This window comes from Opisthocomus hoazin, chromosome 6 (assembly GCF_030867145.1).
Source record: "Opisthocomus hoazin isolate bOpiHoa1 chromosome 6, bOpiHoa1.hap1, whole genome shotgun sequence".
In the NCBI taxonomy this organism is placed as follows: Eukaryota; Metazoa; Chordata; class Aves; order Opisthocomiformes; family Opisthocomidae; genus Opisthocomus; species Opisthocomus hoazin.
The window spans coordinates 26,777,891-26,794,211 of record NC_134419.1 but is presented as its reverse complement, the minus strand read 5'-3'; the positions used below and the strand labels follow the sequence as shown (position 1 = coordinate 26,794,211).

Genomic DNA, 16,321 nt, shown 5'->3' with positions numbered 1-16,321 from the left:
AGCTGGGAGCCTCTGACTTGCACAAAGGCAAAGTGCCATAAACTCTTTCCAGACCCCAGAGAAGCTGTGAGACCTTGTGTCTCTCCAGGTGAGATCTGGCCTCTTCGAGAGGCAACAGCTCCTTTGCTCCCTGTTTTCCACTACTTGGAATTCAGACAGAACCAGGAGCAACTGGATTTCACCCAACCTCACAAACTGACAGTTTTATGCCGTGTTACTCCCTCTGTGTTCCTGAAAATCCTCCTGTTGATGCAGAGAAGTGAGACCATGCTTTGGTCTTTCTGCAACCCTTTTCAGCTCCGGCACCATTTGCTTCATTATTTTGCCATGCATCTGCTTCCAAGGTGTACAGTTTAGCCTTCCTCCTTAGCGTAGCTGTGAATACAGGTGGTATCTTTCCAACAGCAATCCTTGTTTTCATTTTTCCACCTCCCCAGCACCACTTGCACCCCTGATCGGTTTCTGATATCAGAAATGCCAGATTATGCTTCCATTAATTTTAAAAGGTTTGATGCTGCCATCCTTGTACCTCTTGGGAGCAAGACAGGAGCAACACCTTTCAGAAAAGCATTAGAAATGCATCTATCCTAACAAGCTCACCGCGGCGTGCTGAGAAACCTCACTAAGGGCAAGCAACACAGGACAACATTTTAAAGTGCAAGACATAATTCACACCCCTAACTAAACCACATAGGTTTTCTCTCTCTATTTCTGCAAAACCTTTCATCTCACGGGAGAGATCTTTACACACACGCTCTGTAGCCTGAGTTATGTGCTGAGGATGTCCCCAGCTTTAATGAAGCCCTAAAAGCAGTGCAGACAGGAAAGGGATTGAATCCTCAGGACAAAGATATTTAACCTGCAGAATTACCAAATCTTTCCTATAAGCAATCAAGCTTATTACCTAAATAAAATTGTTTCAGATTTTGAGCACAATAAATTTTCCATGCTCTTTGCCTCTGAAGATCAAACTTGAAGCTGGCCTCCAGGTTCCCACCACCATGTATCGCGGTTGCTGCTCACCTGCCTATTTATCTGCCATGTCCCTGTATGGAGGAACCCTGTTCTGCAGTATTAAGAACAAATTCTTCTGTGTGAATTCAATTATAAAAGAAACTTCATCACTTCTAAAGGAAGAAGCAACACCTCATTACACTCATGTCTTTACTCTTCTGCACACTTAGAAGACAGGAATGTGGAGATGTATCGTGAAACTACTAAAGAGGAAAGTTATACCCAGACAGAGTGTAGACAGTAGCAGGGATTGCACAGCAGAAATCAGTTCAGTTTGTACATCAGTGTCTGCATCATTTACTGTAGTGCATATCAGCTACCTTCTGGGCCTGATCAGCTACTGTCCTGCATCTTGTACAAACAAAAATATCTGTCCATAGTAAAAGCATGACAATCTCTATGCACTATCGACATAAACTGAACTGCTGTAGTGCTAAACGTAAAGGTAAAGAAGCAGTGGATAAACTCTTTTATTCACATTGGAAACCAGTCTGTTTGCATGCCTAGTAGCACCATGCCTTTATGTCTGATTGAACCAAAAATCCTCCACATTCAATCTGTTGAGCTACTGGGCCTGATTCTCTTTCTCTTCCCAGCCCAGACACTAGGGTATGATGCAAAAAAAGTTAGAGTGAAAAAATATTTACTTTTAGAAGTAAAGAAAGCATTTACCTCATTTTCAAGATGTTTGTTTTATTTGTCCACTGCTGACAGCACAACTCACAAGCTAATGAGCTGCACCTGCTCCCCGCTTTGCTCCAGCACTCTTGGAGTAGCCGGAAAGCAGCCGTGTGTGTGTGCACACCAAGCAAGAGCCTTTGAACTAGCACACCTCTCCGCAGCGTGATGTAACAGTCATTGCATGGCTGCTTTGTAGGGAAGCCTGTCAAATTCTTGCTGTGCTTAGGAAAATCAGTCGGCACAGCTGTAAGGACTGCTGCTGCTGAACTGCTCACAGGGGTAAGGAACTCTGGGACGGCACAAAAGTAAAAAGACAGCGAAGGAAATGACAGCAAACAGTAATGTCCTTCATTCTTGGGGGACAGCACCAAATTGGTGGGAGCTTGAAGAAGTGTTTGGAGAACAGTGAAATGGAGACACTGATTTAATAACCAGTTCTGTAATTTGAATCACAGATAGCTTTAATTTTAAAGTATTTCCTAAACAACATTTTAAAATTTTAGTGCTATTCAATTGTTACTCCTACACAAATATACAATACTTCAGAAAATAAGTTGTTAATTTACTTCCCTTGTTTTTGCTGATACAAATGTACTTGAAAACAAAATTGCCTTTTTTGATAGAAATGGAATATTTGTGTAACTAACTGCCTTGTTTCTTTTCTGCCTGTGTGCGGTGGTGGTTACTATGGTAATAATCGTGATTCAAGATTTAAAGCCTGAAAGTGGTTTCTATAACAACATGCTAGGATGTTTGGGACACACAACTGAAGTTAAAGATTCACAATTAACCCTTTATGACCACAATATCTGTAGACACAATGGCAAGCACTAGCTTTTTTGGCAAAAGTTTATTCATACCTTCCCAAGGTACACTTTTTCATTGAGCAGACTAAGTAATAATTCCAGCTGTGGACAGAGCAGGTCAGGTCCTGAGGCTGGTGCTTCCATCCCAGGTGAAGCTTGCAAAGGAGAAGCGGCACCACAGTACCTACAAGCTGCTCATTACATTAAATAAACAAGATAGTAGACAAATGTTTTGGGAGATGGGCGGGGAAGGGATAAAATAGCATTAGTGCAATGTTTATGAAGTTTGAGACTTCAGTCTGGCAATCAGAACTGCGTGGAAAAACTGAAATTACCTATTCATAGAGAATCTTGATGGAAAAACTATTTTGAGGGCTTAAATAGCCCCTTACCTGGCTCTGATTTATCCAGAATGGCATGGTTTTGTGTCCTTTTCTTCCCCATCTGCCAAATGCTGCTCCACGAATGGCATCTCTGCCTCTCAGTCCATGGTGAAGGTATCTGATCCCAATCTCTGTCACTGTCGATCATGCAGGTGTGCTGATCTCTTCCCTAGTTCTTCAAGATAAATCAAGATTGAATATGTATGCACACCCACAACATTCTAAGGCTGTCTTTGCAAGGAAGTTATTGTCATAGTGATGAACTGTTTTGTCTGTGTCATGGTGCACTGCAGATAAACTGAGATATGCCTAGTTACACCAAAGCCAAGCGCTCTTCAATGCAGCAGTAAATGCCTTGGGCAATATTTTAATAGTTCCAGTTAAATGCTAATTATTTCAAGATCTCACTAAAGTCATAGATCTCGATATTTTAGTGACACAGATTCACACACTTGTTTTAAAATCCCATGGGTGAGTTTTAAACGAGAAATGAACAAAAGCATTGAAGGTTCTCATTTCTAACTCCAGACACTGGGCTATCTAAACCCTTGCTACCGTCATGTTATCCCACGACTTCTTTAGTGAGCTTATTTGATCACAAGGTAAGCCTTCATCTGTGAACAAATGCTACATGCTGTTGTTGAGTCAACAGAATACAGACTGAAGTAACAGCACTAAGAGAGGCAATGGTTTCTTCATTTATCCCAATGACATTTTATCTTTCTAGTGACTGACCATAACCAAGACATCAATTATACAAGCTATTTTAGCAAATTAAAAACAATAAAAACCCCCACCCATCACACATATTCTGAGTTGTTTTTTAAAAGAAAAAAACCCACATTATTTTTGCTACTGTAATTCGATCATTCTTTCCCTAGAACTATTTTTAAAGTTTGATTTCTCAACTGATAGACCAGCATACTGGGTTTTTTGCTATCCATTTCTTTCCAAAATGTGAGAGTTAATAAAAAGTCAGATTTTGCTGTGAACTGCTTTATCTGTGTTAGCTGGTGTCACTTCCTAGTTTTAATTCAAACGTGAAGTAATAACTCTTTGTTAAAAAAAACAAAAAGAAATAAAAGAAAGTCACCCTCCTCAAAGCTCTGTAAACTCATCAGTGTTGATGACTGTATGGGTATCAAGAAGTTCTCTATGAAGACAGATTTTTTTTTTTTCTAGAAAGTAGACTGGCTCTGTTAAGAAGGTCAGAAAATCTCTGCAGCGTATGTAAAAGACCCTGAAGCTGTTAGTGTTGAGAGCTTCTGTGAAGCTTAGAATCCTCCTTCAGGGAAAGAAGGCACAGCTGAAGAATAGCATTGCAAATTATGAGCAGCCTCCAGGCATGATGAGATGATTAGCAAAGTGCAGGCATGACCACAGTTAAGTGAACTCCGGTTCATAACAATGCGATTAGCAGTGATTGAAATTTGATTTTAAATTCTGCTGCTGATTGTGATATTTTACCAACTTGTAGGGAAAGACGTGTCCAGAAAGAACAAGGCTTTGCTGACAGACATTTCTGCCAAAAGCAACCCAGCACTGCTGCTAGGTTTTGTTTGTGAGCTTTGAATGGCTGAGATTGCTAATCAGATTCTCAGAATTGGGATCATCAAATTACTTTACTTTTATCAACTTAAGATAACAGAATATTTTGAAAAGCACACATGAACTCTCTAGCTCTCTGATTCAAACGAAAAAACCCAAAAACCCCCATGAACCAAATTGCCAGGAAAGATATAAGAATGAGCTCTTCAAAATTACCTGCTTGACTGAGAAACACCAGTTTCCTTACCAGCAGTCAGAAGATCTGTGCCAAGTTGCTTTGGCCCTTTCAAAACTCCTGCCCTGTTTATGTTAACTTTCGCACTAATTGAATTTTGCCCTCCTACGCTCATTGCCATGCACTTCCAACACCCAAATTGTTTCGTATCGCTTCAGTGGTTTCCAGTCAGTAAGAAGCGTTTACCAGACCAAAACCATGCATTTTTAGTGCTGATTAGTTATATAAGCTCAGTTATTCATACACTAACAGCATCACTTTAACGAATTTAAGTAAGCTTATCCAAGAGGAAAAACACCTGACTCTTCCTCAGCATTTATTATATTTAATAGCTTGTGCCAACTCTTTTAGAAGATGCAGGTATTGACTTGTTTCTGGTCGTACTGAAGATTTGCCAGTAGATGGCAAGCTTCACTGCAAAGACTTTTACTTCCCAACATCTCATCTGCATCAAAATGATTTAACCATGGGGTAAAATGCTTTGCACTAATTCCTTTCGTAATTAGATTAATGTAACGGTGTTTATAAAGAGGTTGATAATTACCTCAAGTGCCAGTCAGTGTAAATCCAAAATGATCGGCATTTTGTTTCCATTTTTCTAATGTTACATACAAATTTTAAGATTCTCTGTCAGAACAAGTCACTGCTGAAGTGACCTTAATTGCTTGAGAATGAAAACCACTCCTCTGCATATCCGAGCTAGAACACAAGGCCTTTTCAGGTCATCCCTCTGCAACGTTACCAAAAATCAAGCCCCCCAAGACACGGAAACATTTCCGCCCTCTTTCTGCAAATGTAGTAGAGAATATTCTCTAACCACGAGCTCAGACTGAGCCAGCCTTTGCATCAGACACCACCGTACTCTGCCACATCACATCGCAGAGCATGGGGGAGTTCAGCTTCCACACACTATGATCTTCTTCCTCTCTGACTTCCTCATAGCTCTCAATAGCTCCGTAGGTTCCCAAATCCATCCTTTCATATCATGCCAAAGCAGCAGGGAAACTGAGTTTCCATGAGGCAGGAAGGGAGGTAGGATAAATAACTTGTCTCATATAGGTGGAAAATGGTGCTCTAACTAGGAGTCTAGGATCCAAAGATTTTCTGAAGTACTCACATCATTCAGGAACATGACTTTTCTTAAAAAAAAAAGGGAATGTCCTGGTGAACTGCATATCATTTGGTAACCACAGTATGATAACTGCACACCCTTTGATAATCACCTTTTTGAGATGAAGTTTTACTGCTAGGGCAAAACTACCGTATAGCACCCCTAACAAAAACTCTTGGTCCTAGCCTTTAAACCACAAGTAAGCTAAAACTCTACAGTGATTACATCTCTGCTAAGACCTTCAGAACTTTGTGTTCCTTGAGAACTATACAAATAATAAAAAACATGGCACAGCACATTAGAATGAAGGTAAAACTCCAAAAATTTTATTGCTTGGCTGTAAACTTGTAGTACAAATCAGACAAAAGCATCCTCTAGGGAGTATTGGATTTATTGAATTGTCTGTTGGCAATTTCTGCATAAGAAATTTGTTTTATAAAAGCCAGAGGAGTTGAAATTAAGATACTAGTTAAAAAAAAATGCAGGAAAGGTTTTGTGTTTCATGTTTTTCCCATTGTGGTGTCACCTTGGAGACAAATTGGTTGCCTTCACTACAGACTGTGCTTTTAGGGCTCTCTTTCCTCTTCTCTCATTTTCCATCCACTATTACTGCCTCAGAGAGCTATGCAGCTTTTTAACCAGTGCTCAAAGCTAGCATGTTGCTATCAAAACTGCAGACTGGCAAGTGCTTCAGTTTCTCTCACACACAGTCACTACAACAAATTGCATGCAAATTATCTCTGGAAAAGCAGTAATAATTAACTACAATGCTTCTTGTGTCACAGTGGTCCTACTTAAGAAGCACTTGAATGATTGACCTCACCTCTTGTAGCTTACACAGTACAACAGATAGATAACATTATAACTTAATCATAGTTAATTTCTTCAGATGTGCAACATTTCTTCAAACATGCACTTTTAATGAATTTTAAGTAGATAAACAGACTGAAAGGAAAGCTCTTGTAAGTTGTATAATCCCAATAAAAATGTGGGATGCAAAAGTTCCTAAGCAATGCAGTTCTGCTTATTTTAACTGTAATTTATAGATTGCAGTAAGTTCCTTATTATTCAGGCTAAAGGAAAGAAACTAAATGCGTGGGTAATATAAAAAATTATGTAAACTAGGACATCAGAACATGCATGAGGGTGTGGTGAGGAGGACAAAGGTCTGTGATACTGCTGACTGTGGAGCGAGTCAGTACACCACGGCCAATGTTTTGAATTTTGCATTCTGTGAGCTGAGGGAACTGATGTCGCATTTGGAGGAAGTATCTGCTCCCAGTGCAACATTGAATGTTAACAGGTTTGGGAATGGTCATTTTAAGGCAGACTAAATTAGAAGTACTATTTTTGTCCTATTTTCCTTCAAAGAACAGGAGGTAAAGCTGTGGTTCTCCTCCTGCTAATCAATGTTTAGCTTGCTTTCTTAATCAGGTCATCTCAGCCTGCATTAAATAATCTTTACCAAGAAAAGACCATACCTTTTCTAGATATCTCTCCTTTGCATCTCTGGTATATATGAGCATGACACCAGCTAAAAACAGTTCAAACAAAAACATTTCTCAGATTTTACTTATACATGCAACACCCCAAAAGAAACAATCAGGAAGCTATTTCTATGTAATCCTTAAGACCACTGTCACTTTGTTTTAAATCATGATGTCTCTGTTACTATTGATGTTACTACATAAATCTCTATTCCACTTGTTCAAACAAGTATTAATTAGGTGTTTGACTCAGTAAATGTACCTATTCATGAGCATCAAGTTCATTCAGACTGGTGCTTTTTATTCTCAGAGGCACTGCTGCTCCTGTGTACACCTGAAGTCAGAAGGTGCAACAGTGAAGCACAAATAACTTGCCCAGCCTCCCCGTTATTGTCATAGTGTCATATCTGCAAAAGATGTCCTTCTAAGCTGGTAAAGCCTTCTGAAGCTTGCTTCCTCCACGTCCCCTTCCTGGGAAACAAAACCAATTAAATAGTATTATGTATTAAAACACACATTATGAAAATGCACCCTCAGCAGTCAGTTTGTATTCTCTGACAACCCCCAGTGGCTGTTTGTCACCCTCAGATGACCAGCCCTAGCCTCTCACTTTCCCAGCCAGCTGGGGATCTATCCCAGGACTCCATCAGCATTAGCCTATCCCCAGTTATTGATTAGCATCTCTTCATGCTGCTTGTATTTCAGTGCCCCGTCTCCTTCTCTATATTGTGTACACCCTGTTGAATCTCAGTTCCAAGAACCAGGAAGAAATTAGAAACTGGTGGTAGATAGGTCTGAATTTCTCTGAGAAGTTCAGCTCATCCACAACACCCTGTTTACACAAACATACACTGTTCTGCAATTCATTTTCAAGTAACTGCTGTAGAAGACACATACCCTTCATATTTCCAAATGGGAGTCCAGAATAAAAGCGTAAACTGAAAGAAGAAAATGGGATGTTTACAGGACTAATGCAACTTTCATTCTCCAGCACACTAATCTTTCCCTTCTGAATCACGACCTTCTGTCCAAACGGAACATTCAGCTTTATTTCATAGATTCTTGGCCAAGATATGATTGCTTTTTCCCCCTTCTGTGATACAGATTTTTTTTTCCTCTAGCAATATGCAAAATATTTGTTTACAGCTTTACCCTCATATTTTGAGGAATGCCACAGTGTAATCACATTAGAAGTGTTATGGTATTCAGATGGTCACTGTACAGTAGAGGATTTCTTGTAACATGGTAAAAATCAGTTGCAAAAGAAAAAATTGTACTGGATAGAACTCTTCGTATTATACTCCAGATCAGATTTCCCAATTTGATCAGGAGTAATTAAAATACTATACATGCATTTGGCTTTTTAGGTCATTATTTATATAGTCCCTGTCTCTAGGTGGTTTATGTCAGTAAATAACTACTTGCCTTTCTTCTCTCCATTAATCACTGACTACGACGTTTATTCTGCCATTGTTTCATTTTACTAGCACAGTACTTGGAGGCAGCTGCAGGATTTCTTCCAGTAGCCTCTCTTCAGCATTCAAAAGTTTGACCTTTAGACCAAGATAGAGGTCTAGAGCAAGCACCCCATTTGCAATCTTCCCTTTGGGTCTCACCATCTCCACAGCCTTCAGTCAGTTGTATTAGTGAGTAACAAAACTCCCAAACGCTGCAGGATGTGTGCTGCTGATTAATATCGTTTCCACTGACCCATACCAACACAATAGCAAGTCGTGACAGAAGCCACATATTATGAGATTAATTTAGTGATTAATAGAACCCCATTGCACTCTTCACCTATGTTTATGCTGTACGTGGGAGACCTGATTAAAGCAGACATAAAAGTACACAAGCTTCAGTCTAGCTCACTTGATATTGCTGGCAGTGAAGCTGTGATTGCAGAGGATTCAGCCCAGGTCAACAGAGCTACCTCAAGCACTCCGTATTTGGCACCTTGCTGCTGTTACTTAGTATGCCTAACACCGAATTTAAGGTAGCAGGTATATACCTACATATGTATGCTGTGCTTATCTGAATACAGCCATTAATTTTCTTATGTAGATAATTAATCACGATTTAAAAAAATACACAGTTTCATGGCAAAATTCTTGTTTTCTTTTACTAGAAAGAACATCCTTCGCTACTTTCACTGCTTTAACTCTATCAGTGTTTCTCAGTTGTGGGTTATGAACAATGCTGGCTAACGGCTCGCTCCTCCTTGCATGGGAAGTGAGAAGTAGCTATTGTTATTGTCAGCCAGTCTTTACAGCAGCAAGGCAACTCCAAGTGGCCTTTAATTACTGCCAGGAGCTCAGTCAGGAACATGTTTACACCTTGTTCACCACGTCCTTCCGGCCTCAGAGGCTGGAAGGCTCTCAGAGGGCTATTTTGAATCTCGGTGTTTGGGAGATTCTTTGTGGTGGAAATGTTGTACAGCTGTCAAATTACCATTTATAATCAGGAAGTCAAAATCAAAGCGCATGATGGTTTGAACCACTTACTTGAGCTATAACTGCACCCGACTCATTTAGCTTTGTTGAACTCTAATACAAAAAACTTCCACCATAAAAGAATACAAAGTGGTATGAACTGAAAAATGTGGTTCAACTCCTTTTTCTAGTAAAAAAAAAATTGTCTTAAATATATCTAAATGCATTCCATATTGTTGGATATCTGTTGACAACCACCAATATTGTTGCAACTGTACTCTAAATATAGTGTTAAGCAATCCTGACACTCCAGGCCATGGCTGGCAGAAGAGGTGAGAACAGGAAATTACAGCCTACTCACATTTTCATAAATGTTTTCATTTTACGTTTATTAGTCTACTAATGTGTGTCACACAGTTACCAGCCCTATTTTCTTCTCAACAGCCAACAATTAGAGCTGTTGGTTTCGAAGCGCAGTTCTGTTAAGAGTTGCACTTCTTTCATGCTTGGTTACTCCCAGTGCTGTGGAAGTCCTCAGGATTTTTTGCGTTTCCTTTCCAGAGTCACTCTGCATGAGGAATGATTCCAGGTGCCTGTCAAACTCTTGCCAAAAGAACTCTATGTGCGTTGCTGGTCGTAAAGACAATACATGCCGTTGTGCAGATGCATCAGTGGACAGTGTGGAGGAACTCTGCAATAAAACCTCTGATCCTTGCTCCTCAAACCCCTGTCTTCAAAATGCTACCTGTTTAAGCTTTGCTGGAAACCTCAGCTTTACCTGTGAGTGCCCTGATGGGTATAATGGACTTAGCTGTGAAAGAGCCGTCAGCATGTGTGACACAAACCCTTGTGAGCATGGAGGCACCTGCCAAAACAGCCTCGCGGGGCCCACCTGCCTTTGTAGCGCAGGATACACAGGTACCCTCTGTGAAATGGATTTTGATGAATGCACTTCTGAACCGTGCCACAATGGAGCGGTATGCAGGGATGGGGTGGATGAATACTCCTGCTACTGCGTCCCAGGCTACCAAGGCAAGCACTGTGACCTGGAAGTAAATGAATGTGTGTCAGATCCATGCCTGAATGGAGCAACGTGTCTCAACCAGATAGGACAGTATGACTGCATCTGCTCACTCGGGTACACAGGTAAGCACTATTAAAATGACTTTTTCTTTGCATTGTGGACAACCATCATAATTCATGTTCCAAGTCCATCTTCCCCACCCACAAACTTATTTAGTCATATCTGTATTGCCACCTTGCCTTCGGCTTTGGCACCAGTGGCTGTTGGTGCATTATGGGTTACCTTATCACTATGAACTACTGATATCGGATAGAGCAGGATTAAAGAAGTCTCACATTTACCAAAAACTACAGAGCAGTTTCATGAATATCAAGCTATGTCACAGGATTAGGTTAATTTTCTTTTAAAAGAAACATTCTCAAAATGCTTGTCCTCGGAGTGGTATACATATTTTTTTTCCTCAGACAAAACCTATATTTGACAGGGTTAAAAGTTAGATCTAATTATGCTTGCTTGATCTGCTAATCACGACAAACTGTACTCTTAAACCTAGACATTTCACGTTAACTTCCTCTCCTCTGCCCTTCCCAGAAACAGAGGACTCATTTGCAACTAGAACATTATGTAAATTCAGTAGAAAGAAAAGTATTATAAGGTTCCCAAACTGCCCATTTTTTGATAATCCCATTTTATGTGGCTCCATTTTTAAGGTACGGGTGTGATTTTTCTTGCCTCCTTCCTCTACTGGAGAACATACAATCCTTGCGGGAGACAGCTTCCTTCAAATTTCAAAGCTGTATTCAGGGGTAGGACTGCAAGAGGTAGCACACTGAATCATTAGAAGGAGAAAAAGGGAGGCATTTTAGTGATAGATTGCCAGTCAGGTAAGCAAACACAAAGGAAAAAAAAAAAGTCATACAGCAAAAGGGGGGAAAAAACAGCTATTGCTTCAAGAGATTCAAATGAATAAGAAATAAGAGATGTGGTTTACAGCTCCATCCCCAAATCCCCACGCAAGAGGGGAAGTCAGAGGTAAAAAGCAGCTTTCCCATGTCTGACACAGCACTCATTGGAAGCCAGCCCTCGGTTAATATCCCTCATGAGCATGGAGAATGTTATTTGAAGGAAGCTTGTTACCTTCCTGCCACCCTGCTGCTGCCAGCGGGTGTCTGAGCCCGGGCCAGCCGAGGAGAAAACTGCACAACCCAGGGTAAGCCAAAGAGCAGAAGGAAGGAAAAACCTATTAACAACCAGCATGGTTACTCTGCAATGATCAGACTGAGCCCAGACCTCCTGTTGTATTCAGGAAACCGTATTTGTTTAACTGGCACTGTTAGTGGGGTCCAGGCCTGGATCCATAGCCCGGGAACTCGGTTTGAAAGAGACAGAATATACACCTTAGAGACAAAGAAGGAGAAAACATAATAAAATAGTAAAGCCCAAACAAAAAGAAATGAAGATTTAGATCAACACAAACCGCTGGACGAAAGTCACTCTGCTGGAGTCACTCCAGTTTCATCACAAAATTCTGCTGTTCCAGGCTGATGCTCTCTGCTCTCACCAAAAATCAAGTAATGTCACCAAGTGCTCCACACTTCACACAATCAGAGCTAAGAAACAAGGAGAGAACGAGAGAAGGAGAAGAGGTCTAAAATACAAAGTAGAAGAGGCTGTGGTGTTTTAACATACAGCCCCGACACCGCTTCCAGCAGCAAAGCAACTAATCCTAATAATTCTATAGAGGAGTAGCGGACTGTTCCTTCAGTAGTAAAACACCAACTTTTAAAGGCTACTTAACAAAATGATTTATCAGAAGCACTCTTTGTTGTTGTTTTCTGCACCGTGCTGCGAGTTGTGCTAAATGCACAAGCCAGAGAGATTACTGGATGAAAGCCCTGAGATGTCCCCAGTGCTAATAAAACCCCTCATTTACTCTGTCAGGGGATCTTGCCAACTATTATTATCCTGGCCTGACACCATGAATTACTGTGGGAAGTCATCCGGCCTCATCTCATTTCCCTAAGATGTTAAAAAGGTTATATCTCTTGATATGTAGGTAAAGAACGTACAGTAAATCTACAGCAGTAATGTTAACCAAATGCTTGAGTTACTGGATGCAGTTGCTACTTGTTTCATGGACTATGACTGCTATTTTGTATGATTGGTATGCTGCAGCACTTCTTAAAATAGCTGAGAAATGTCACACATAATTCTTGCACAAATGGAAGAGGTTAGAATGCACCAAGAGCCAAAGACTGCAAAATTTAGCATGAAATCTGCAGTTTCCATGATAATGCTCTGCATGTGTGAAATTATTCACAAGACATGTGTCACACAGCTGTGAAATAATGAAGCTCAATTGGTCTGTTGAAGTTTTGCTGGCTACCTTAATCAAATGCATTTTTTCCTCCATTGCACTAATTGCACTTGCTTTTAATTCACCCCAACTGAGCATGGTATAAGAGCCTGTTATTATCCACAGCTAGGTACGTTAATTACCTTGCTGGACACAGCTGAAGCCAGTCCTCTGCTGCCAGGGAACATTTTAGTGTTAACTGTCAGGGGTGCGTGGCAGTTCCAAAAACCAGTCTTAGCCCAAGACAAGAGGAGGAGAAAGTGTTTCAGTGACAGATGCAATAGGTACAATGGGCTAGATTCATTCTTGGTGCAATACCTTTTACTGTGGTGTAAACACAGCTGGGATGAACTCTGTACGCTGTGACGTGAGATGAGAGGAGCCCAGCAGCACTGGCCAGATTTCAAATGGTTTTCAACATAAAGATTAGCAGAGGGCACATACATGCAAAGAGTGCTTGTCGCAGTTAATAAATTCCTGGCACCAAAACCTTTGGCTGGACTTAGCGCCGCTGTTCTCTGATTCTGTCTGGTTAGAGCAGTGTTGTAAGATCCGTAACAACTTACGTCCGTGCATGCACGCAGGTAACTGTATGCAAAAAGGACAAGCCTCGCTCCAAGAAACTGAACTCTTCCCTCTGTCTTATTTTTTTATGAGCTCTCTTCCTGCCCTTTCAAAGCTGGTGCCTAGAAAATAGCTCTCTGTCACTCTCCATCCAAATGATGGCACGTAAGATTACTATACCCAGATTGTGGAACTGGGAACGGTCATCTGTACCTGCTGTGCTAGCGCACAGCACTGCAGCGCAGAAGAGCAGAAAGGGTGACTTGGACACCAGTTTCCAGCCATACTAAGCAACACGCAGGTCCACCTGGAACTACACTGAGCCTGCAAACCTCTAGCATCCTTGACCAGAAGGTGCTTTACAATATATCTGTAGGCAGGCAAGTCTGAAAACATTGGCTGTATCTCTTTCATCCTTGCCTGCATTTACTTTTTATTGACTGGGGCTGTACAAAGAAGCGCACAGTAGGACTCGTTTGAAAAGCAAGCAGTGTAAGAAATAACCTTCGTTCTTGAAAGAAACCACAAAAGTTATAAATATCACTTATATCCACCTTCCCACTCTTTCAATTCAAACCACTTGTGCGGTTTGGTATCTGCTACTCTGCCTGCTCTAGGCCAGGATGCCTTTGCTCTTGGTGCTGTAGCCCCATGCAATAACTGTGGTAGGGCTTGTTGGTGCTTTCTTTCCTTTCTGGCATATGATATTTGGCATACAGCATATTTATGACAGAATGTTAGACTGAGGTGCAAATGCAGATCTAATCTATTCATCTCTCTTCTTCACATACAAGAAAGCCTGACAGAAGATTCAGTAGAGGCTAGGAAGGAACTCCCCCCCGTTTGCACAGCATGTCGCATTGGCTGGATGCATTATACAGAGAGAAGTTTTCTTCTGAGGCAACATTGCCGAAGGCAGGTTACTGGGCTTGATAGATTAAAGACATGAACCAAAACAACAACGCTATGTTCTCATGTTAATCGTCAGGCTGTTCTCAGGCCTGTAGTTTTAAATTTGGCTGAATGGAGGATCAGTTGAACAGGGCTTGTTTTGTCACATGATTTTTAGTGTTCGCAGTAAGCTGTTAACAAGCTCTGGCAGATTTACGGTCACTAGACATACTTCTGCAAACACATTGTTTACAATTACAGTGAATTCACAGGGCAATGACCACCGAGGGATTGCTCACTATATCTGGATGTAATGCACATTACCATAAAGGCATACGAGAGCGTTCCTGTGCTTGGGTCTTGCAGCAGCCTCCTGCTGAAAAGTAGTGCCTAGCTGGTCAGTGAACCTGAAAACTGGAGGCACGGCACCGGCGACCTCACCCATCCAGTGTCCTATGCGTGGTCTCAAGGAAGTATAAAAACATATTCTCTAAAACTTACAGCAGTACTATTTCTTAAGTACTGGAAAGATGAATTTGCACTTTAATGCTTAAATACAATGAAAAATAGTTATAAGCTAACATCCTCAAATTTTGTTTTGGCGTTTTAAGATATTTCGAGGTATTTATCCATAATACGGATTATTTTTTTTTAAACAAAGATGCTACATCCAAAAGTGTCCAAATAAATTAGTAATCAAGTAACAGTGCTAAATATTAGCAATCTCAGTGTTTCAAGAAAGATGTTCCAAATTAGAATATACAAATTTCACAGTGGCACAGAGCTGGCAAAAACAGCATAAAGAAAGAATTAGAGGTGAGCTCCTAAATAAATTGCTAATACCCATGATCAAAACGTGTCTGTTCCCACCATTTGAAAGCCTGACCCATCATCTTGTACTGGAAACTTCACCTGTCCAAAAAAATGGAACCCATTCTCAGGGCTGCAGGTTCTCTTTCAATTAGGAAATTCCCCTGAAAACTATTTTTAATACTACTGGTACTTTGGTAAGCCAAATAAAAGATAGGAAAGTCCATTTAAAAGCAGCTTCTTCATTATAATTTGCCATTTTGCATCTGTTTTGTGGCTGATACTGTAGCTGTAAAAACGAATTTACTTGGTAGGTGAAAATTATCTTAAAAAAATATCACTCTATTACTCAAAATACTAAACAAGTGCATAAGCATACAAAACCCTGAAATAATCAAACTAGGAGCTGCAAGGCATTAATTATGAAATTTTCTTAGTGTCTCCTGGACTGTGCTAGAGGTAAGAAAAAGGAGTGTATATTTAACCTGCCAATTATCACAAATAGCTGTAAACTGGTACTAGAACTGATTTAGTTCCATCAATTATCTCTGAAGAGCAGCTCCAAAGTTCTGACCTGTTACAAACACGGCATTATAGACTGATTTATGTACACATTGCTAAATCTTAAAAAAAAATAAAATAAAACACAGCTAAACAGACATCTTCCCAATGAATTCAATTAACTGTGCAGCTTTAAATTGACTCTTCTGAGGTCATTAAATTACTAGTCACTTCTGTATTATATAAATAGGATAGTAGCATGACTTGAATAATTTGAAAATTAATTTGTTCTGTTTCCATGTTCAAGCTAACATAAAAACTTATTATTCTACCTGTTCTTGTGAATAACAGTCGGTTTGTTCTTTTGTAAATTCTCCTGAGCCTTTAAAAAACTGATCTTGCAGTGCATATTGAGGAGGAAATGCCTTTTGAAAACAGGCAAGTCCTTAAAAAAAAAAAACCCACAAAATTGTGAATATTT

The 16,321-nt window shown here is 40.3% G+C and overlaps 1 protein-coding gene and 1 long non-coding RNA gene across 6 annotated transcripts in view; one reads left to right on the top strand and one right to left on the bottom strand.

Moving 5' to 3' along the window:
• The window catches only part of LOC142361571 (uncharacterized), a 35,399-nt gene extending 32,291 nt beyond the window's left edge, over positions 1-3,108 (bottom strand). For both annotated transcript variants that reach the window (XR_012764188.1, XR_012764189.1), the window contains exon 1: positions 2,894-3,108. This is a non-coding gene — a long non-coding RNA (uncharacterized LOC142361571). The remainder of the gene's footprint in view (positions 1-2,893) is intronic.
• CRB1 (crumbs cell polarity complex component 1) overlaps positions 1-16,321 on the top strand; it is a 112,440-nt gene that overhangs the window by 24,613 nt on the left and 71,506 nt on the right. For all 4 annotated transcript variants that reach the window (XR_012764187.1, XM_075422321.1, XM_075422320.1 and 1 more), the window contains exon 2: positions 10,256-10,840. Coding sequence is in view for 3 of the 4 variants with exons in the window: in XM_075422321.1 (XP_075278436.1) it covers positions 10,256-10,840 (585 nt within the window). In the remaining variant the exon portion in view is untranslated. The remainder of the gene's footprint in view (positions 1-10,255; positions 10,841-16,321) is intronic.